The sequence below is a fragment of the Strongylocentrotus purpuratus genome, unplaced genomic scaffold (assembly GCF_000002235.5).
Source record: "Strongylocentrotus purpuratus isolate Spur 01 unplaced genomic scaffold, Spur_5.0 spur5_scaffold_7, whole genome shotgun sequence".
Lineage (NCBI taxonomy): Eukaryota > Metazoa > Echinodermata > Echinoidea > Camarodonta > Strongylocentrotidae > Strongylocentrotus > Strongylocentrotus purpuratus.
Window position 1 is genome coordinate 815,040 of NW_022145613.1, and position 24,618 is coordinate 839,657.

The following is a 24,618-nucleotide window of genomic DNA, read 5'->3' on the forward strand; positions in this document are numbered from 1 at the left end:
GAGATAGAGAGAAAGAGAGGGAGGAAGAGGAAGAGAGAGATAGAGATAGAGAGACACCTATAGACAGAATATATGGAGAAAGAAAGAAGATATGAAGAATTAAGAAAATGAAATAAAACAAACTTTAACTATGCAAAAAAAACACTCAATGAAACAAGATGATAAATAATTACCAAAAGGAAAAATTGCAAATACAAGTACACACAAACACACACTCACACACACAAACAAAACATACAGGGAAAGTGAGAGAGAGAGATAGAGAGAGAGAGAGAGAGAGATAGATAGAGAGAGAGAGAGAGAGAGGTGGTTCAGCTTGCATTAGGGTGTAATGTAAATGCTTAAATGAAATATTACGATTAAACTTCGTCTATAACAAAAAAGAAAATGAAGGAAACAATAAGAGGCTTAATATTAAATAAAATAACTTTTGATAATGAATAAAAGAAAATAAAATAAAATAAATAAAAATTGTTCATGCTTTGTACATGTGTTGACTATGAGGTGTTTTACTTGTTAAAGAGTTAGGATTGAAGATTGTGGTCCAGCTCTGTGTTTGCGTCCTTTAAGATACAAGACAAATCTAGATGGTTAGTACGCAAGTAGGTTACAGCAAACCGGAGCAAACATATTCAGTGAAACTTGTCTATAAAGACCACCCAAGGGAGACAAGAAAAGTGGTCTTCATAGGCAGGTTGTCTTTATGTACAGGTGCCTATAGTACATGTTTCGATGAGAAACCATTTTCAAGGGAAACAAAAAAAATGTGGTCTTTGTAGACAGGTGGTCACTAAAGCAGGTTTAACTGTACATTGTAAAGTAATTCTATCTCAATGTGGAGATATTACACTGTGTTGTATGCACACATTTCAGAAATTTTATACATTAAAACACAAGACTGAACAAGGAACTTTACTCTATATAATGCATTCCCATTCCATGTGCAACAGAACATTGGATGTTCCTTTCATTTTCATGTATGTATATCATTGGTTACAAGCAAAAAGGTCATTAATTCTTGCTAAATTACATTCCCATCAAAAGTTAGATACAGAGTGAATACTGTTTGTATAAAGATGAACAATTGAAAACATTTACAACTTAACTCACATCCTACATGCTAGTTAGTTGAGAAGAATGTTTTAATAGATGTTAAAAAATGTATGTAATTTTCAAATTTTCAAAAAGACCGACGCCACATCTTACCTCGGGCGTTGGAAGGTTCAGATAATCGTCTCTTGTCCGATGCTTGATTACTGAAATTAGAAGAACAAAACAACATTACTGATGGTTGCATTAAATACATAATGGAGGTGCATTTTATAACAAAAATAATGATGATCAAAATCTCGCTAATAAATGGGCGTTTTGATTCATACATTTTAGAAAGTGAGCTCAGAGTAAGGTACTGTGTGTTAGGTTCAGGGTTGAACTTCAGAACTTGTCTAGAATAGGGTATTGACCGTGGAGCGATTGTCGTCTGAGATGTGTCGATGACCAAGGACTCGGCTCAAGAATAGACAAGTATGCTGGAATCCAAATGTCTACAACAACGAAAGGAGACTGAGACAGAAGAAAAAATAGAGATTAACTAATGAGATGTGACAGGCTATTTCTAGAGCAAAGGGATGAGGGCTAATCCTCTGGTGGTCTGGATTCAATGGAAAATGGGAAGAGATGGGTTTAAGCCAACCTCTTTTGGAGTAAACTGACATTTTATCAGTCACCCTTACAAAACCAAATGTTAGGATCAAATTACCTGACATCAACTTTTCACATGAAAACATGGGAGAGAAAGAGTATCAAATGTCATCGAGTTGGTGTAAATTACATATGACGATGTTATCTTGGTGTGATATTATCAATTCTTCTATTTGTAGTTTATATCAAAAGTGAGAGTGGATTAAGGAAGACCCAACTGACCAAGACAAGTGTCTAGTCAGGATGACAGGTGTAATCATACGTATGAGAATAGTCTGAGCTTCTTCAGCTCTTGAGACAGGTATAACTGTAGGCTTGGAGAGGTTATGCTTGGTTTTACTACTCCAGAAAGGTGTACTCTTAGGCATGACGTAAGTGAAAGCTTCATGCTTTAGCTGTACCAAGTTTGATATAAAAGAGTGCAGTTTCCTTTCAAACTCTTTGAATATCTTAGAAAATCTAATTGTGAAAATATGACTTTGCATCTCTCTCTAGAGTTATCAACTTTAATAATCAGTTCATGGCCAAATATCACTGTTCCTCATTTGAAATTGCTGTATTTCGGTTGATAACAGATTGCAAACCAACCCATAATTTTAAGTGACAGTGAAACCTGTTGCTAATAAAGTACAATAAACAAAAGATGACAATATTAGATCACTTGGCCCTAACACAAATGAATTCAAGAGAACATCTTGATAAAATTTGTCAGTAATCAAAGACAAAAAGCAGATTGTCTTTTTACTATGACAAAAACAATCATTATAATTGATAATCAAAAGTGAGCCCAAGAATGACTGCATAGACAAACACACACACGCACATGAAGTAAAAAAAGACCGAAACTATGTTAATGCGAATGAGTTTCAATTAGGGAAGAAGGAAGGGGGCGTGCGGTAACATCTTAAGATGTGTTATGATAAGACAATAAATAGGGCATCTTTGTGAAACTAGTGAATCTATAACAGATGTATGATGGGTAGAATAACTGAGTCAGATTTAACACTCAGTACTCAGTTCCTTGCCCTAAAGCTCTTCGATTGTAGCTTAGTTAAAGGGCAATCTAAACTTGGTAGCACGCATCACAGACACAGGTATAAAATACATGTATATTACAAAATTGAGGCCTACAGATACAGATCTCAAATCAGTGAAAATCATGATTATTTGAGTGATACATCTTTTAGAATTTCTTCATCAGCTTTAAGACTAACTAAAATAATTCATATTTTTTTAAAAATTTCTATGAAGAAAATAATCTTCCTGCAGGACACAAAAATGATGTTCATGAAAGACATTGTATTCTAAATTTATAGCCCTTATGCACAGATCGAAAAGGAGTCAAATGGGTTATTGCATATACCAACAAACATATTGAAAGCTATTCCTTATTACATCATAAAGTAGTTACATTCATGACTGTCATAGCTTTGCTATCATTTCATTTTCATTCAGGTCTCTTTCAAATCTTTGGCAAACACTTTAAGTTTCTTTGTCTTCTTGCTTATTACTCTATGTGGGAGGATTGCCCAGAGGGGGATGAGAAGAAACACATGAAGAGGACACACATGGGAGGAAGATAATGTGAGAGAGATTAAGACCATTATGACGGGGACAAAAGTGAAGCGGAAAACAGAGCTGAGGCTCAACTGACAGGAGCACAGAAAATGGAAGAGAATGAGGAGAGCATTTTAAAGTAAATTTGATTAAAAGCCATTCCTAGTTCTCAAAACAATTCATAAAGCAAGTTAAAATTGCCTATATATAGAGCATTCCCTAGGTGAAATTAGGTGAAATACATAGACACACTGTATTATGTTGCTACATGAGGAAAGCCTTAGGCAAGTTTGTTATCTCTACACATGCAGCCCAAGCAATACACCTCACTTTTACATACATTTGTCATGTCCTGTATAAGTTTAGAATGAATTACACCTAAGCTTAGCTTTTCATAATTAGTCAATCAATAGAGTCCTAGATTGGAAGATCTAGGTTAGATAAAAAGGACGAGGTAAGAACCGATTCTATAGATTGGTAAATCCAGCGCTCATTTCCTCCTCTCACTAATCTGATCCTCCCCTGTGACTCCCTCTCATCCTCCCTCTCATCCTCCCTCTCATCCTCCCTCTCATCCTCCCTCTCATCCTCCCTCTCATCCTCCCTCTCATCCTTATACAAGTCAAGACATATGGGTCAAGATTACATCATCAATTCTTTCTTTTGATTTGTTTCTTGGCCCTAATTTCTCGCTATCGCCAATATGCCCGGATGTAGCCTCTTGGATGTATTTTCAAGCCACTTCCGGGACTTACATACTCCTGGGGGGTGTTTCACAAAGATCTTAAGTAGAACTTAACACTAAGTTGGACTTAAAAATTATGGACAGCCATTGGAGCCTTAAAGTGAAATATATTCAAAAGCAGAAATTCAGGCATTTTAGACTTTTTATAAATTCCACATCCAGAATATTAAATCTCCTTGATGATAGAAAATATGAATGATTTGAATCAACATTTTATGCCTTTCAAAATAACTTTTACAAAATATTTTCAAAGATGCTAACGGCTTTCCATATTTTTTAAGTCCAACTTAGAGATAAGTTCAACTTAAGATCTTTGTGAAACACCCCCCAGGTGTGCGGCGGTGCACGGGTACACAACATATGATGTTACGCACGTATGTTTCCGAAAGCTATTTCTAGGTCCTAGAGTAAAACTTACAGAAGTTCTACACATCATTCAATATCTTCACTATATGCTTTGAATCAAACTTCTGAGTCTGTGCCTGAACACCCATCCCCCTTCTTAGCTCTAGCTTCATAAGAAAGTTTGATGCTGTCGTCATGGTGATGACAGGCAGAGTCCAGACTGCAAGTCTAATCCTTTCATCCTGTCCCAGCCAATCGGTCAAACGCTTGATGACATACGTTAGATTAACACAAAGATTCACTACTTCCTAGGGTACCATGTGTAACAAGCAATGTTTAAGAATATCTTTGAACTTGAGGAGAGAGGCTGCAAGTGACAAACATTTGTAATAATCTTGAGTTCTTGACAGTATCTCAAAATCAATGATACAACCCATTTGATAAAAACCAAGGAATATCTTGATCTTGGTTTACTGTCTGTGAGAAATTATTCATTCATATGAAGAGTGTATATGTTCAAATTTGATTTTAAAAATGTTCAAAATCATTCTTACTCACATTGAATTCACTCACTGAATTCCATGCATAAATCTTATGACTGACAACCTTTGATAGTACAATGATAGTATGATGTAAGAGGAAGGATTAATTGAGTCTGTGAGTAGTGAGGCACATGGATGTTTTCTCTCAGTATACATGGATCATGCTGAGTCATATACTGTGACATCCCTCTCCATTCTGTGACATACTTAGACCTTGAGTTAGCATGCAATTAGCAAACATTTAAGGTGTATCGAATGCAATGTTATTATATATCCTCTAGTAGTTACTTTAATAAAATCAACTAGAATTTTGCAAATAGCAATGATGTCAACTGAATGACTTCTTTTTAAAAGAACCGTCCAAATCTTGATCAGTATAAAATATATGTGCTTACAAAAACTATATGATCTCATAAAGTGACGCTCAAATGTCTCCAATAATCAACTAGGTCTAGAGTATACATGGACTCAATCCATATTGATAAATTCTATTTCAGATTGAGCAATATAAGATGTAGAAGTTGCAATAGAGATGTCATTAACAATGATTATTAACATGGTGAATGAATAAACAGAAAGAAATCAATATAATATTAGACCCACCTGAAGCTTGTCTCACGATGTTTGTGAGGGTGGGGCGGTGTCCTGTAGGGGGGTGGGGTAGCCATACCACGATGGTTAACTTGAGGGGTGCTGCTGGCCCATGGGTACTCATCATATCCTCTGTAAAACAACAACAAAACAAAATGGTATTGACAACATTAACAAACTACTAATTATTCTATTTCTACTCATCAATAAATTGAGGTAAATGACAATTAAAAAGTCACTACTTGTACATCATACTTATAAAATATACATGTAGGGAATATTACCTGATTGCCAGGACTATCTTGTGTGTAATAGCTTTATTCTTGAGCTATTCATGGGATTAGCTTCATGTTCCATCAGTAAGGAACTCAGTACACAAGTAGCTCACATAATTAGTACTTTAAGTGATAATTGAATCAGTCACAAACTGGTGCTTTACATTAAAGTGTAAGAAGTATCTGAATGACAAAAAAATGCAGATGTTCCTTAATGAAAAGACACTTGAAAAGTCATGAGAAATGGAACTGTATCTACACATCACCTGTATTCATTTGAATGTGATATCATGTCCTTAATGAATGAAGACACCTCACAATAATCAAGGATACATCTCATCTGGTTCATGCCAAAGGAAGTAATTTATAAGGACACATTACATCATTCCAGATTCATTTCTAGCTAGGACCCTAGTTAAGGGGCAGTGTAGAGTGGACAGATGGCTAGAGCTGCAGTGGTCATCCATCAACAACTATTTTTCTGTCAAATTAACCCAATAATTTGGCATAGAGTGTGAAGCAATGATGACATCCTGTCTGGGTCATTCGGACTTCATGGACAAGACCATGATGACAATAGAAAAGCTAACGAGAAAGAAATATGAAGTGAACTCTTAGAAGAGGACAGTTAGTATGTAGATAGTGAACGCAAGGAGACAGTGGCATAAGATATTTTCACAGTTGAGGGATAAGAGCCATGTGGATTAAGACATTGGAATGGTGGGATTTTACAAAGTAAGTTCATTTCAATATCAGGCATGCACTTGGAACTTGACCATGTACAGTTGGTTTATTTTCATCAACATTTCTGATCTTCTAGAACTTTTTGAACAAATTGAGGTCAAGTCATCTTGAAAAAAATAGACTATGCACAAATAATACAGTGTTTTATTGTTGAGATATTATAATTATGTATTCATTAGTGTGTGAGTGTGTGTGTGGTATACATGCATGGTCATGTACAGAGGTATGATATTGAATTAAATTCAGAATGTAACTTGCAATGAGTTGACATTTTATTTTCAAAAAGATGTCTTCTGGAAAAATAATTTAGCTATACTAAATGTAAGATATTAAACCTGCATAAATCATACTCAAAAGACAAAGACAAAGTAAATGAAGGTATTTTTTTGTGGACAGGTTTTTCACTTTGTTGTTGACCTTTAAAGATTACTTAAAATATCACAATGTCAGGTGGGAGGAGGGGACTAGAGGGGGGGGGGGTGCCTATCAGGATATTGTTGGTAAAATTGCGCTGCCATCAGGAAAAATGAAAAAAGGAGGAAGGAAAAAAATGAGAGGGAAAGAAAAAGAGAAAAAAAAAGGAAAGGAAAAGAAAGAAAAGAAAGGAAAAGGAAAAGGGCTTGTTGGGTGGACTCATCTCGTCGAGGGGAGCAAGAAAAATATGCAAAGATACGTTGCTGTGTCAGGTTGAGCTCGATCCTCGTGTACTATATCAATGCAGAAGTTTTAACTCGGTGAGATGTACAATGTCAGTCGGCCAGTGAATTACTTTTTCCTCAAACTGTGACTTTTTATCTGCTGTGATGACTTTCGAGAGTCTACAACTCAGCAACCAGCAATCATTAAAAATCATTGTCATTGACAACCTTACTATAATATCAGCAAAAGAAAAAAGGGGTTCAAAAATTGCTCCATCAAGCTTCAAACCCGGGTTATTTGTGTACGAACGCAGCGCTCTTTCCAATCACGCCACACCGAGTAGTTGCACTCTGGGGATGCAAATTTGTTTATAGCTATGATGCTGACTAGTCTTGACAAAATAAAACGTGTATTCATGAGGTCAAGGAAAATGACCATGTGCTCATGCACAGGTATAGATAGTTTGTAGGAAATTAGTCCCAGGCCCAGGTTTATAGGGTTTAATTTGTAGACATTGGCACATTGGCATTAATTCATTTGTCGGTAATTGGTGGCTAGTTTTGTTAGTAATCGGTGGCCTCTACACCCCCCTCCCCACTGAAAAAGGTCTAGCGACGCCCCTGGGTGTGAAGCCAAGTAACATGGCATAAACAAGTTTCACAGGAACATTAACACCTGTATGCTTATCAACAAAGAACACAAACTGTGTTAATTAATTTTCTTTTAATCACTCAATTATTCTGAAAGTTATATGCCAAGGTCTAATTGTAAAGGATTCAGCTTTGCCAAGTTGAAATTGATTAAATTCTATCAAAATTGAGGGAACTTGTGAGTTTGAAAGGGAGAATGAGAGAGAAAAAGAGAATGCAAGAGAATTGTGCGATGCAAGAGATATAGGAGAACAAAGAAAATATTGAAGTAATGAGAAAGAGATGGTAGAAAAAAATGTAAGAATGAGAGGATGTGTGATAGGTAAGTAAAGCGAGTGAAGGGAGAGAACAAGAAACTCTTCTGACAAAGTCTTTAGAAGGACTGATGTGGTAGGTGCAAGGCAATCTTGCAGCATCTCTTGCAGCTTTGTGGCAACAATGATGTGTTTAATATTAAAAGTAATAACAGAAGCAATTACATAGCCTCATTTCCACTAGATACAAAGGGCTCTAGCTGCCATGAATGTCTGTTTCAAAAGAAGAGTAGCAATCCTTACAGCTGGGCCTCGTAATTAGGAAAGTGTGACCGGAGCAGGTGACTCTTCATAAACATTTATACACGATACAGCTGATGGGACATAGGGATATTTCAGAAACACTCATTACACTGTATTGATATAGTGGCATGTTCCCAATCAAACAAAGTGAGTCATTAGATTACGTGGAATTAAGTGAAGGAAACGTCCAAAGACAGAAAAAAGATGGTCCAGCTGACCAGATGTGTTTATGGGAAAAATGTCTGTACACTCATCATTAATTGAAAGAAGATGAAATTCATACTTTGACAAATCATCTGCTTTGATGTCCTTTAATCGATTCATTATCATGAAACGGTAATTTGTTGTTTGGATATAAATAGTCACAGAATAAACAATTTGCTCTACAAGGTTGAGAGGATAAATACACTTGTTTCAACATTAATAAATGAGGAGAAGAGTGAGCAGACAAAGAGATAGGGGACCATTTCCACATTACCATCATTGATAACTACATGTATGAACATAAAAATCAGTGTCCTGAAGTTATGTGGAAAAGTTAATATCAGATTTGCTGTCTGATCTACACTAATGAGCCTCTCGCACCATTTTTTTTTGAGGATTCAACACATTTTCTACTTGGACTAATTTTATATTATTGTTACTGATGATACAGGACTGATCCCTATAAGTGAAACTATAAATCAATGAATGATAAGGAAAGAGTGCAGAGAGGGAAAATGTGAAAGATAAGGAGAACATTAGAATACAAGAAAAAGGATAAGAGAGAATGAGATTATGAAAGGAGTCATCAAAGAGCAAACAGAGAAAGAGACAGAGAGAATAATAAAGAGATGAGAGTAAGAGAGAGAGAGAGAGAGAGAGAAAGGGATGGAGGGAGGGAGAAAAGGAGGGAGAGAGTGAGAGAGAGAGAGAGAGAGAGAGGGGAGAAAGAGAGAGAGAGAGATAGAGAGAGAGAGAGAGAGAGAGAGAGAGAGAGAGAACTTCTAACATGAAAATCAGGCTGATCAATTCATTATATCTGTTACCTATTCTATATATATTATATGAACAAAAATCTGTGAACAGAAATGATCTACTAAAAGCATCCTTGCTATAGCTTTTAAAAGAATCATTTCATAGGCCAGACAAATCCCTTACCTTCAAATAAAGCTAGGAATCATCTTCATTCTTACTTTTATTGACTATGAATACCAAACCAGCTGATATATTTCACATTACATCACAGAAGGAAGTTACCCTGGCTTATATCTGTCATTCTATCTTCTCCTTCCAAGATTCTTCAAATCTTAGCCCAAATTCTAATTTACCTCTAGGGGCTAGACAAATACATAAACTATATTGTGATGAGTAAAACCTCCTAAATGGCAATATTCTGCAACTGAAATTAGCTTGTGCAAAGAAGTCAGTACTGCTTACAAGCAATACGGTGTTTGACATGATCATAGGGGTTCAGTTATTTACTTGATGACCGTATTTCATTTAGGGAGAATTTACTCATTAGAACTAAAAGAGAAGTGAAGTCTGAAATGCTGGCATTTATCAAACTAATACTGAGACTGCTTTAACAATAACTTTTACTACCATTGCTACAATAAAGGCTATCTATAAATCCATTGCCTACAGAAACCAGGTGGTCCCTGTATCAAGCCTATGAGAATGAGAGAACACAGTAGTTAACAGGTGAAATATGATAGACTCTGCTTCTGACTATTTTTTGTCTTTGCTCATTAAACAATTAGAGGTATCTTTTCTATCACTTTTAACAGGTACCTGTAGAACCCTTCCCCCTCAGAAGTCTCAACATCACACTCCCATATTCCAAACTGCTCTATCCACATACAGGAAGTCACCACACGAGCTGGATCTCTTTTCAAACTTTCATGGCCTTTCCAGCCCGGGAATAACTCCCGGTTACCCCTAAATCAATCCCAATTCGGTTTATCTCTAATTCATTTTCAAGGCTTTCATCCTTTCCTGCCTACCGTGATGTTAATCCTATCATTGCTGAGTAATATCATATTCTGTCTGTAACAAATATTGAAATATGTGGCTTGGGATCCAATGGCTTAAAAAACGAGCCTCATTGCAATAATTCACAATCTATATGTGATTATTTTAACAGAGAGATATATATATGTCCTTGTAAGCATTTGTTGGTCAAGCTATGTGATGTGTTCCTATATCATTGAGCAAGAAATTTGGATATCAATATCTGGGGAAAATTATTGTTCTGTCAACAGAAATCATAACTTTATTCAAATTATGAGCTGCGACACCAGACAAAAAATTGTACTTCAAGCTTTAGTTTGGGATCTCTTGGTTCTAATCCTTGCTTATTTATCTATCTTCTGCTATTACAACGCAACTTCTTCTCTTTGGTCTCTAGAAATGTCATGATGGATTGCAGAAGCTAAGGAAACATGTGGACAAGCATCAAGCATGGACAACCTTATCTCCATGGAAACAAACATCTTCCAGGAAATCAACCAACATTACAAATAGTAACACGGAGGAGTTTGTGTAGACCTGTGGGTACATCAACCACTTAAAGTGATAGCAGTAATGTGGTGAATATGAACGTTGTAGTGACTTCGCTGTGACCTTAAATCTTCTTTGGATGTCCCATTGAGCTCCTGATTGCTACTTATAAACCAATGTCTGGTTGAGCGATAGACAGAACTTTGTCTAACTTTTGCATTATCTAAATCTGTGCTGCTATCAACAGGGCGATAATGCAATATTAGTGATTTCTCAGAGTATTTTGGTCATTTAATTGGCAAGGGAAGAGAAGTGAACTTCATGTAATTGCAAAATCAAACAGCTCTTAACAAATCCACTTCAATATACCCTACAGTTGATAAATGTCCAGTGTATTTATCAAATGACTTTTCTGAACTTTAAAAGCATATAAGAAAGAATTGCCAATTTTGAGATATGGCTAGTGATGTCTCCACAGATACAATATAAAAGTTTGTGATATTGTTCAATGTTTTTGTCATTTAAAAACCTTCAATTTACTTAAATAACTACTTTAATCTAAGCGATATGCAAAAAATAGAGAGATATTTGGGATATCTCTGATAAATCTGAGAGTATGAATACACACACATCGAAACTATTGGCTTTCATAGGTAAAACTAGTGAAGTATATGACGCACGGTAGGGTTACCATGAAGCGAACAAAGACCTGTATGTAAATCTCCTTTGGATCAACAGTAGATGAAGAAGATCAGAATCATGGCAAGCTAGCTTGGTTCTCACTATCCAAGGGTAAAAAGAGTTGTTATTTGAAAGCGTTCTAAATATTAGGGCTTTCCTCAGGTCAAGATCATTACTAGATAATCAAGGATACATACCTCTGTGTATATTATGGGCAAATGTTTAATTTATTCATACTTAATACATACAAGTAGGTTCAATTAAGTTCTGTTCTTAAAAACACTGACAAACCAACTAAAAACTTGCAATGTCAGTGAATAATTACATAGTACAGTAGGGCCTACTCTTAGACTGAATGCACACAGTACCATAAAGGTAGAGCAATTTGGTTTGTTTGTAATATACCGGAAATTAAAAGATACAAATTCTGTAGAGCTTCTTCTCGATGACTAAGAACTTCATAATTTCTTTGATAGAAAAAAGAGAAAAAAGATAAATTGAAGAGCAGAAGGATCTGAAATAAATAACTAATTTTAGCAGATATCATATCATGTATCACAGATGTAAGATGTCTCAGATTGCTGTGTTCTACTGATCAAATAGGAAAAAGAGTTTTGAGCAGGATTTACGCTGCAGAGACAGACGATCATGAGATACAGATGAAGGACTGTCTAAGGATTGCAAGGTTCATTGATCTACAACAGAGTGGAATCAGTCAAGGAAGTGTGAAGAAAAAGTTTACCAAAGGAGGAAATATATCTTTGGTTGGAGTGAATTTGAGAGCATTTTTATCAGACACTGCAGAGATTTAACCATTTATTGGAAAGATGGATGGATAAAACTTTGAATAGAATTTTAAATCATCCTAGGATAATACATTTTACAAAAAGTTTTTACCTAGAACGAGAGTGCGACCTTTGACTTCCGACAGTTGGAGTGCCGATTGGAGTAAGCGTCGCTACGGAAGCAGTACCATCACGTCGGTTTGACATCGTACGGAGGTCGCGACACGCCTGACGTAACGTCCTATGATGGGTCAGCTGCAGTCTGGAAGACATAGTGCGGGAGAGGAGAAGGAGAAAGAAAGGTAGGACAATGACAAATTAATTTTATTGATTTCAAACTTCTAGGAGAATGGAATGCAGAGATTGCAAGATAGTACAAGAAAACAGGGAAATGGAAGGTCAGAGAGAGAGAGAGAGAGAGAGAGAGAGAGCATGAGAGAAAGAGTAAGAGAGGAAAGAGAAAGAGAGCAAAAGAGAGAATGAGAACTCGAGATACAAGTTGAAAATGAAAGAAAGGAGATAAAGACACATTAGAAAGAGAGAGACAGAAGGAGAAAGGAAAGGGATGACGCATATTTTATTTTCCACTGGTGAATGGGTAAAAGTATTCATTCTTGAATCTATTAATTTGCACCTAATATCCATGTACTAGACAGCTTGAGCTCAAAGAATGACTGTTCTATGACTAACTCCAACCACCTGCATGTGATATTAAATGCAGATCAATTCTCATTGAAGCAATAATATCTTTCTAGACTACTCTCCCTCTATATCCACTACAACATGCCAATGAGAATGACATCTATCCATATAGTGCAGTGCATGTTATTTGCGTCTTTCTCTTCCTAATAACCTGGGGGTTGTTTCATGAAATCGTTGTAAGTACAAGATCACCGATAGCCTAATGAAAAGTGTGCATTTAATTTAACACAAGTTTCAATGGGATGTCGTTGAACTTGTATTTATGATGGTTTCATGAAAAGATGCCCTAAACTACAAATGCATCTACATGTATGTTTTATGGTATGATGTCATGATCTGGCAGTTCATATCAAAACATTATTTATATTGTGATGTAAGCTTTCCTATCAGCTCCATTGAACCCTGTATTCACAACCAAACGGCCCTCTATCGGTGATCTACAGCTTTTTGTCAACTAAATTCATCTAATACTTAGTCTTTGATGTACAAAAAAGCCATTTCATGAATCTTAGGCCTGGTCCCATCCTTTGAATGCCAATAAATGTGAACTGTCAAAAATACACATCCTATCCTGGTTATCATAATTTGGTTCAATGTCATTGATGAGTAAAATACAAGAATACATAATTGATGTTTTTAACTTCGTGGAGGCATTAGTCGTAGTTATCACAGAATTGGGACTAGGCCTATATTTCCTCCTCATGCAACCCCAAGCAACATCATAGTTCTAGTTCTACATCTACAAGAACATTCTGTGTGTTCCCATATACAAATACATATATGACGGTGATCTTCAAAGAATAAAGGTCATTCCAATGAAAGAGCTTGGTAAAGTAGGAAAGGCATGGTGCATTTTTTCTTTAATTATGAGCATTATGGTAGAAACAAAAAATGATCGATGGATTTAAGAAAAGAGAGGAGAGAGGAAAGCAATGGAATGCAATACAAACCTTGTGCCAAATATGAAGCAACTGAACCAAAATTTGATAAAAGAAAACATTTTTGAAATATTTGGTGTTGATTTGAAATGTCCAGTGTATATACTTGTCAGCTCATAAAGACACAACGTACAAGGTAAACATGTTGTATGGAGAAGAGGTTATCTACAGGATTTAACTGTTTCATAACAGCTGGGAGATGGACTGACCAAAATGATACATGTAAATTCCTCAATGAATAGAATCGACTACACCATATTGAATGAGTTGCAGAAAAAGGACAATTAAGAGGTTATGTTTCCAAGTCCCAGGTTCTAGCTCTCATACCGAAGGTAAGAGAATTTAACCAACCAATCATAACCGATGTACCACTTAACCGAGGGCTGTGTTTAGCTCTAACAAAACACTGATAGGACCAGGGAAACATGCTCCGTTCCATGGAGTGAACAGGGACAAGATTTCAAAAAGGAAATTTGAGGAAATGGGATTAAGAATACAACAGGAGGCCTCCTGAGTTAAAAGGCACGTAACTTTGCCTGCGGTCAGATAGCTCGCTCCAAAGTTATTGGTTGAGGAAATTGGGAATGATTCGTAGAGGGCTCCACTACTATCGAGTTGCATGATCTCACAAAGCTCTTTATTTATAGTCATTGTTTGGCTGTAATGCTGGGCGGGATGTGCGTTGACAGATGATGATATACCCTCAAGATACTGATTTAACTTGGTAATCATCAATCATGTTAAAAGTGCGATGGTAGATTCAGGGACATTTGGGTCTTGAGAACTGATTTTTAAGATAAAAGTTCAAATGACCTGTGATCAGAACATTCTGTAAGTACTTTCATGTATGTATCATACAGAAAGGATATTAACCCTGGAAGAAAGAGTATATTTTGTTACTTCCTGGTTGATTTAAAGAGTCTTGAACTCTTAGAAGTGGACAAGATACAACCTCCAGGCAATCAGTAAGCTTTGGAGTCAGTCTCTATTACACAGTGTAAGATCAAATCAATGTATCGTATTGTCAGATGAGTGTTTTCTTTATGTAAAAGTATATCGATTTATATGAGCTAACAGCTTTCTGGCTCTCAGTAGAAAATATATGTGACATGTTTATAACTGTTCAAAGCGAGAAATGACGTTATGAACAAAATTCAACTCCACTCTCTTGTATCTGCTGCTAGTCTTCTTAGAACAGGTTCTTGAGGTGAATGATGTATTTGACCCTACAGAGGGCAGTAGACTACTTTATCTGAGATACAATGCTTTGGGGAATCTAATCTAATCTGGAACTTTTGGTATAGGAGATCTCTTTGTATATCTTTTCATTTTCTTATTGCATCTAACACAGTGAATTTACATCTCCAACTGCTTCTGCAAATTAAACATACTACTTAACCGGAACAAAGTTCTAATGTTGTAGTACAGATTGCATTATGTCAAGGAGAAATCCTACCAAGTGCTAGATACCCTTGGGTTGATAGAGGCAATTGTAGAATAAATGCCTCATGTTCTGACATCTTACAGGTAGAGATTTGAACCTCTGTACTGATGTATTGAATATCAAGTGGATGAATCGCTTTACTGTGGTACTTCTTCTTCTTCTTCAATACATGTCGACAGACTTGTTAGTCCATATAAAGACACGGAAACGAGGCACGTGGTCATGGAATGGAGCGATCTTATAGCGCATGGGACCTAAAGGAATCAATTGATCCCGTGTTGATAACGCTATCAGGTAACTTATTCCAGTCCTTGCACGTACGAGGGAAATAGGAGAACTTGAAGAAGTCTGTCCTGCAGTACGTCTGTTTCAAATATTGGCTATTGCTGGTTGAGGAACGACGAGTTCCTTCTTCTTCAATAATGACAGATAACATACTGGATTAACACCATTAGTACTGTCTTTTGATACAGACTGATGATATCAATTGATTTCACAGACTCATCCACAATTAACACTTTCAACAACAAAAAACTTCTTTTTGGAGCAACAAATCAAATTCTTTGCATCCTCTATGGAGGATATGCAATAAATTGCTCCATATATAGCTGCCTACTTAGTCATAAAGCACCAATAATTTGCAAGGTGCTTTACTTTACACCAAAGCTTAGTCTTTCTTTGGTAAAACTGATTTCTTGGTTACCCTAGGGCTAGGAGATTGTTCTTGATGATAAATCTCTTTATGGACCACAGGAGAACGACTGATGGCATGTGACACAAAACTACCGGTTTCAAATTACAGACTTTGCTGTCTTAGAAAACACCATCTCCATAATCACTTCCACCATAGCTGAGATAATAACGATCGGTTTGCTGCCCTCGTTAGAGCAGACATACACCAGGATCTGTTGAGAAGGAAGTGATTGTTTCCATGCCTCCACGCATCCAGGTCTCTGAAGACCAATGGATCATAGATCTTATTCACGCTCACAGACTAAGGGCATTCTTACCCATAGAAGAATGCTTTTATCATCAACCCATAGATAGGCATATAAATATTCCAAAGATTAGAGTGATATAATTCTGCCTCATCAGATTTGAATAGAAATATTTTCTATCAAGCTTGCATTCTTAAGACAATATAAATGTATATCCAGGGCTCAACACTAACACTTTAGTAGGGGCCGAATTGTAAACTGTAGGGGCTGTATAAATGAGATATACCGGTATGTGAGAATGTTTTTATATTTGGGGGGGGGGGGGGGAGGGGACTAGACTTGGATTCTGGATGTCCATATGTCCTGGGTGCCTGTCTGTGTTGATCCCTGGTATATTGAGAAGAAAAAAATGTGTGAATTAAAATAAAAAAATGCTACAAACATATTTATTATGTTTCATAAACTGCATAATTGGGTTTAATTCTCTATCAAAAGTTAATTCAAAATTTCACAAACTGTGATATTACCTCTATGTGGCCGACAGAACAAAAACTGAATCCTTATTTTAATATATTTGGCTTATTTTGTTTGAATTTGGCTCAGTTTTGTTGCTGGAAATAGATCCATAACCTCAGGTGTATAAAGCACTTTGGTAGTCAAATTAGTCATATGAAATCAGACTTTGAGCAGGACATCTTCATCTGTTGTCTTCATATCAAGAATTTGTACTGGTAATAAGTTAATGTATCGGTATGTAATGTACAAATTTGACTATATTTCTCCAGTCATCTCACCCAGGATCTTGCTAAAAGAAAATTACAGTTACTTTGATATAGCTTGAGTATATACCTATGAGAATTCTATTTAGCTGAATCAGAGCATGGTCCGGCCATCAGCTACATCCCAGTAAAATGTTTCATACGCCACATGTTTTCATTCCTCAGCCACATAACCGACTCAAGACATTGATGATTGTTAAGAGGTGGGACTATGTCTTGAGTAACGTCCTGATAGCACACTGATAAAGATCTCGACCTTCCCCCTTCCCCCTCCCCTTCCTTCTTTCCCCTTCTCTGAAGACCATTGAACTGTGAAGGATCCTTTTATCACATCATCAACACTCCAGCACCAAATAAGGTTGGGTTATAGCTTGAAGCAATTCCTCCTGCAGTGACGGCAACTCAACTCTTTTCAAACAAAAAACTTTCATCGCTGTGCTTTTGTATCAAATGTCAAATTTCATCCTCTTTTAGGCAAGAAATCTTTCAGGTTAAGCATCACAGTTTGAGAAGAGTGTCTTCATGGCCATGCTATAGTACCAATACAACTGATGACCAGTACAATGTTAACATGCTGCAGTACTGGTTTAGCATAGAATGATACACAATGAATGGGGTTGCACACCACTCTCTGTGTGCAATGGGAACTGGATTCAAACCAACCCATACATATCCTAAGGTAAGGAAGGGATCAATATCAGCTCTACTATCTCCTACATCTACAAGCCCCAGAGCCCAGTGAGTACCTGATCCACTCTAGTCATCATCTTTAAAGCATCAGAATACATGATGTCTTTCATACTATGATCTTTACCTGGTACATGTACAGAAGATGTCCTTGAATTTAATCTTCTTCAATCAATTTGAAATATAAAGAAATACAGGGGTTACCTTAATATCCTAATCAGATCACACTATGAGTTGAAAGCTAAGATTGAGCTCTGGTAATGGAATTCTATTTTGAGAGAAACTGGCTCAAAATAATGTTAAATTGTTATTAATGCGGTAGGGAGGTTGTGTAGACCAGAAAATATTTAATAGAGAAATTAATAAAAGCTTGCTGGAGAACATCACTAAAGAGCAAAGGTCATATTTACATAATTGAAAACCAAATGTTTTGCATGCATGCTAGATGTTCTAATCCTCCATTGCTCACTCCTGACATATCATCATACTTTCTATCAATATCATATGGCAGGTATCATTTACATTGTATCTGTAGTTTTGAATATGAAGTGTAAGTTTCATTACGTTGTCATTAAAAAAACTCAAGATTACCTTTACTTACACAGTTTACTATCATTTTTAACCAATCTAAACCAGGCTTCATACCTGTCAGAGAAATATGATGGTTAATCCATGTTATGATTTGTTGTAAGGATGCTAGGGTCTAGACTCTAACCATCTGGACAGTGTTTAGAATGATCAGTTTCTATGGAGATGGTTCCATACCTGCAGGCTAAAAAATCACTTTCACTTTACCTTTCATAGGAGGATGGGTTTATATCTTCACTTCATACGTCATATTTCATACAAATACAGTTCCTAGCCACAAGGGCATTTACTATGTGTTAAAGTATATGAGCTAATGACCTTCTTGGGCTCCCAACTGACAAATGCAATAAAAGATAAATACATTTAAAGTTCAGGAAATGTGGTCAAACAAAGCAACAACAACAAAACAATAGTGATTTAGGTGAAAGTTTTCTAATAACTTATCACTCATCAGAAGCTCTGAAAGATATGAAGTGAAGATAAAAATGACATTGGTAATTAAATTAATTTACGATGTAACCAACCGTTACATGGTCTTGGGTAATGAAGACAAGAAATGTCAAATTATGAATACATTAGCATTTTCATAATGACGTATCATTCTTGAATAAATCTGCACTTATATTCTCTAGTAAATTGGTACCAAGAAATATGTGCATCAAGAAGAAGAAAAAAACACATTTGCATTGAGGTGAAGCAAAAAATAGAATGACTTAATGACAAATCACTTTCAAATGCAACACTACCTAGGTCCTATTACCTACTATATATGTTCAGAATGTATGCTCAAATTAGGCTTGGAATCTTTAAAAATTGGCCAACACAGGATGGATTACGTGAGTTCTGCAATAACGCTTTACTCCATTATTCGAAGGACTATACAATTATTTACTTGTTTATTTCCAGCATCATGACACATCCTCCTGGTCAATGCCATTGGACACTATTAAAATGAATATCTAAATTCCAACCAGCTGCTAAGACACATTCTACTGGTCTCTGTCACTGATATTCCCTGCTTTAAATCTACATCACATCAATCATAGAACCAAAATAAACACTCTCCGTGATGCTGCAAAAATCTCCCCAAACTTGTAATCAAATTTCCTCCTACCAATTCAAATTTCACAGCCTCCTTTCAATTCTCAAATCACTAGGAGAACATTTCACAAGCGAGAAATGAAATAATGAAATTGTACCTGTTAACCTGAATGTTTTAAATGAAATCAAATAGATTTCCTGCTAAGAAACAAGCTGCTGCGTTTCATAGGAAATGAAGGCTGGTTACATTATCTTAGATCTGGGGGAATGTTTAGATATGATTTGGGTGGATAGAGTGTGGGAACATACTTACTCAGATGTACTGGCAACTTCTTTCCTGCAAGATAGGAAATAAAAGAAACAGAACAAAATCAATGTTACACATGTGTTTAAAATTAAAAATAAATTGAAATAATGTATTATTCATTTATAAAGTGGTAGATGTCAACATGAAATATACATTAAGATTGAAAACATGAATGAAACAGAATGAGTTAAGTTTTATCTTTTGAAGTAATTACACGTCCTATCTATTTTCAATCTCTTTTATATCTGCTTCAGCCATTCTTCTCTGAAACTCTTACAGATATGTGTTTCTCTCTCTCTCTCTCTCTCTCTCTCTCTCTCTCTCTCTCTGTTTCTTTCTCTCTGTTTCTCTCTCTCCTGGTCTCTGTTTCTTTTTCTCTCTTTCTCTCGCCTTTTGCCTCTTTGATTCTATCTATATCACTGATGATCTCCCTCCCACAAGAATCTCTCAATCTAAGCTGGAATCTGTATATATCCTGAAAGGTCAGTTGAAGCCCTCTATTGGTGACAGACAGCATGGAGGACAATCGCTAGACCTGAACATTTCTGCTTTCCACACCAGTAGAACTAAAGCCCTCTATGGGTCAACAACCTTTAACATGCTACTCGGCTGAACAATTCAAATCCCTTGATAAATCAAATGCAATAAATTTATATCTGTACTCCAAGTCTTCCTTTAAAAGCAAGATTATATTAATCTATTTAATATTTATGGTTACAAATTTCAGATGATACCTGTTGGAAATGTAGATTGAATAAAACTGAAAATGGTGAACACATTAAAACACTGATGTCATGTGATCTGTCAAATGCCATTTGGCAATCACTAATCTGACAGACTCTCATTTTGCTTGTTAACCCATTTAAATGTGTCACAAGTATTAGTACATTTTTTTGTGTGGTCATGATCAGTTTATAATGATAGAAATAAAGAAGAAGAAAGATAGATACTACTACTAGTTCTACTATTGTATTTACATAGCATATTTTCCATATACATTTTCAAATGCACTTTAAAATTACGTTTTGAACAGAAAAGGTGAGTTTTGCGATATTGTTTGAATGTATTGAGAGATTGCTGGTTGATAAGAAATATGGTTATCAAATGAAGTAAATGAACTAAGAGACAGAGAGAGAGGGGGAGAGAGAGAGGGAGAGAGAGAGAGAGAGAGAGAGAGAGAGGAAGAAAGAATATGAGAGGAAATCAATTAAGAATGACATGAAAAGTGATACAGACAGCAAATAATGCATGTCAAAGAACAAATAAATTACTCTCTAAAAAATCATAAAGATGTAAATAAACAAATCCATGAGGGAACCATATAAAAATGTAAATGGTCTGAAAGGAAATAGAGGAAATAGAAAGAGAAATGTAGACAGGTTTGCTAGCTAGAGATTAGCTCAAACTTGCGATATTTCACACGAGGGATATTCTGAAGGAAATCTGCTTAATTGTCATAAATTAAATAATTTCTCAAGGACTTCTTATCAAGAAATGTAATACCGGAGGGCTAAAACAATTAGAAGTGTTAAATACAAATAAAACTATTTATGGTATTGAAAATTCGGTTTCTGTTCTGATTCTTATTTTGTTCTTGATGCATGATGTTCATGGTTCTATGAGAACTCTTTTGAACAAAATGGATCTCAACAAAGACCTATTCTTAAAAACGTTAATCTGTTCTCCCAACACCTAACATTTAATTTCCTTCACCTATTTTTAATTTTCTGTATCTGCAATATATACTATGTTTTCACAAAATACTAATATGGCATCATGATCTTTCAATAATAGTTTTCTTCTAATCACATTAGCTTTACTAAATCAAGACAATTTTACTCAATATAAGCACACAACACAAGAAAAGACTAAAACTAAATAAATACATGTAATGTAGGGTTAAGGTCACTTAGTTACAGTCAAATTGCAGTATTGCTGAATCCTGATCAGACAATTACCGGTAATAAATGCCAAGCACATCTTTTATTCTTCTATGGAAATCTGTTTGATTATATTTAACTCCTTGGGTGGTAATATGAGAATCACAAGGGCAAGATAAAATATTAATACGAGATATAGGGCTAGATTAGAGCAGCTAATCTTTTCACCTTATCATCATTTCTTGTTCACCTATCATTCTTGCTCTGGATGCAGAAGGAAGCAAGGGATTAAAAATAGTTGCAGGCAATCTTAGATGCTCTCATTTATTGTGTGATCAAATCAAAGTAGCTATGAAATTGAATTTGGAATAATTTCTGGTTTATACTGTTTAAGAATAAAAAATTATACAATAATCAAAAACTTTCTTTATTTAAAATTTACTTTCATACCTCAAAGCTGTCTTTCCTTAACATTGCTTCCATAATTACTGATGTCTATACTTGATTATAACCCTTTGTTTAGAGGACTATATGCATACAGAAAATGTTGTGAAGCCGGCTTTACTACCGCTACAACCTTCCTTTAATTTCTCTATGAATTGTGTCAAGATTATCACCTGGCTACCTGATGAGGGAGATCTAGATCATTAAATCTAGCAGATTCTGTTTGTTGGATTGTTTAAGACCGAAAGTGAAAGGTATGCAAGAAATGTTGTCCATTAAAAATGATCATAACGACAGGTACCATGATAAAAGATTAAGTTTTGATGAGGAAATGTCAAAACCTGAGTAACAAGAAGAAAGTTGGTGAATTCCTCAAAACATCTCTTTATGAAAAATGGCAGTGCAAACACCAAAGGCGTATATTTAGGCGGAAAGTAGTAGGAGATTTGCCTCGTTTCAATCTAAATCCTCAATTATTTCTGAGAGGCTATCGGGAGCTGATCACCCTACCACAGGATGAAGGCTCAGGAAAGTGGGATTATCATATTTCATGGACCACCCTTAAACTCACAGTCATGTGAAACACCTCAAACCAAGGGAGAGACAGATTGATGTCTTGATTTAGTCAAATCTTCATTTCTTAAGCTTTTTCATGATAAAAGCTCGATAATAAATCAGATAAGAGGCTGGTCTTCGTTCAACCATTCCACAAACCACATCAAGTGTTTATAAATCTCATGGATTAAAGATCGACATAATCAATGCATCTAATCAGGATTGGAGGAAAAGAGGTGGGCAATTGGAAAGTTCATCAGGGTTGAATTAGATGCTGTTCCTATGGTAACATCAATCTTAAGATGCACTTATTAAACTGGCCGGCTGGAGGTGGACACTGATTGAGGGCAGTGTTGATAAAAACATCCAAATAAATTTGGATCACTCAATGATAAAGTAATCCCTTGAGTAGGGTTGAAAATGGAAAGAAATTGAAAAGAGATTTACAAGTAGGCCTTTACCTTATAAATCTTGACCTTATAAAGAATAAGATATCTTGATCATATATATTGATCTTAAGATAAGCAGAAAGGGGGTGCACGGCAAAATAGCTTACTTTGACAGGTATAACTAAATATATGTCTGGACACTTGATCGCTAATCATTTGATGATTATTTCATATGGTCTACTTAAGTTTTCCTATTTATTTCTCCGATTTCAATCATGAAATTTATTTTTGACCAGGAAGCAAGGGTTTGGGTAACGTTATCTGTCTAAAATCACAAACAAACCCACACACACACACACACAAATGTTATTACCTCTTTGGTAATCTAATGACAATCCAATCCACAGAGCAATCAATATTTTCAATTGGAATATCAGTCCTCCTATTCAATGAGATATATCTTTTTTTATGTTTCACGTTTCTTTTAATGTAAACTTGAAATATTTTTCACTTTCATATTTGATAATATATCTTCAAACTACATTCCTTTCAGATATTAAATTAAAACATACAAGAAACATAAGCTACAACAAACAAACTGAACCTATTTTTTTTCAAACCAGAAGAGAAAAAGAGCTTTACACAAAGTGAACATAACAATTGTCAGACAAGATATTATCTTACCGTCCACTCCGCCCGCAGCACATCAGGTACCCTAAAACCAGAATGGAACAGAACATGATAGCACAGGGAACCACTACCAGTAGTAGGAACTCAAGGAAACGATCGGAATCTTCCACTTGCATGATAGGGGGTTCATACATCCCTCCTAAGAAGACAGGAGTCGACTCGTTCTGGAGCTGGGTTGGACTTACTTCCATCTTTTATTGAAAATAGAAAAGAATTAGAGTATGATAGATATGTCAGGAAATGGTGGAGTTATTACAATCAGGATTATTTAAAAATATCCCCCAAGATCAAAGTACATTTAACAATAATTCTATTGTCTTCTATTACAGGGACAATTAACTACAAGTGTCTTAAAAGCTACGAAAAAGTTGCCAGGAATGCTTTGCAAACTTCTCAAAAACAGAGACGTCTGATCTTCTAAAATCAAGCAAAAAAACATAGATCATCAATAAAAGAAATGTCCTTACAAATAATGCTTGATAAATGAAAGTTACAGCAACTCAATTAAAACAAGGATATTCTCGATATACTAAGCTTACACGTAGCTTAATTCTCTAGCCAATTACTTTGGGTCTATTAAGACCAGTAAAAATGCTTATCTTGTTAACCATCTTCAGTTTTTCATGCCAAAACGATCTTGGAAGAAAATGCATTACATACATTTTCAATAAACTTAAACAACACTTGGAAATTCTTTTGAGATGATAAATTAAATAAATAAATGTATTAGCATTACCATGGAAACATTGCACCAGTCAATAGTAAATGCAGGCTGGAAGAATCCATTGATGTCAGTAGGGGTGTATGTACTATCTTGCTGGCAGGGACCGACAGCATCTGATATCACCTTGGCTAGAGTCTCTGATTCTTGTCGCGCACCAATGGTGATTCTTACCCTGTATATTAGCATAAACAGAGATTGCAAAAAAAACTATGCATATAA

The 24,618-nt window shown here is 35.7% G+C and overlaps 1 protein-coding gene across 2 annotated transcripts in view; it reads right to left on the bottom strand.

The window, feature by feature from the left end:
* LOC115917904 (epsilon-sarcoglycan-like) overlaps window positions 1–24,618 on the bottom strand; it is a 72,999-nt gene that overhangs the window by 1,461 nt on the left and 46,920 nt on the right. The window contains exons 6-12 of one of the 2 annotated variants that reach the window (XM_030974248.1): window positions 24,412–24,571; window positions 23,670–23,866; window positions 19,724–19,747; window positions 13,946–13,966; window positions 12,406–12,555; window positions 5,494–5,613; window positions 1,207–1,256 (exon numbers count right to left, since the gene is read on the bottom strand). In XM_030974248.1, coding sequence (XP_030830108.1) covers window positions 1,207–1,256; window positions 5,494–5,613; window positions 12,406–12,555; window positions 13,946–13,966; window positions 19,724–19,747; window positions 23,670–23,866; window positions 24,412–24,571 — 722 coding nt within the window. The remainder of the gene's footprint in view (window positions 1–1,206; window positions 1,257–5,493; window positions 5,614–12,405; window positions 12,556–13,945; window positions 13,967–19,723; window positions 19,748–23,669; window positions 23,867–24,411; window positions 24,572–24,618) is intronic. The other variant, XM_030974249.1, reaches the window with a different exon arrangement.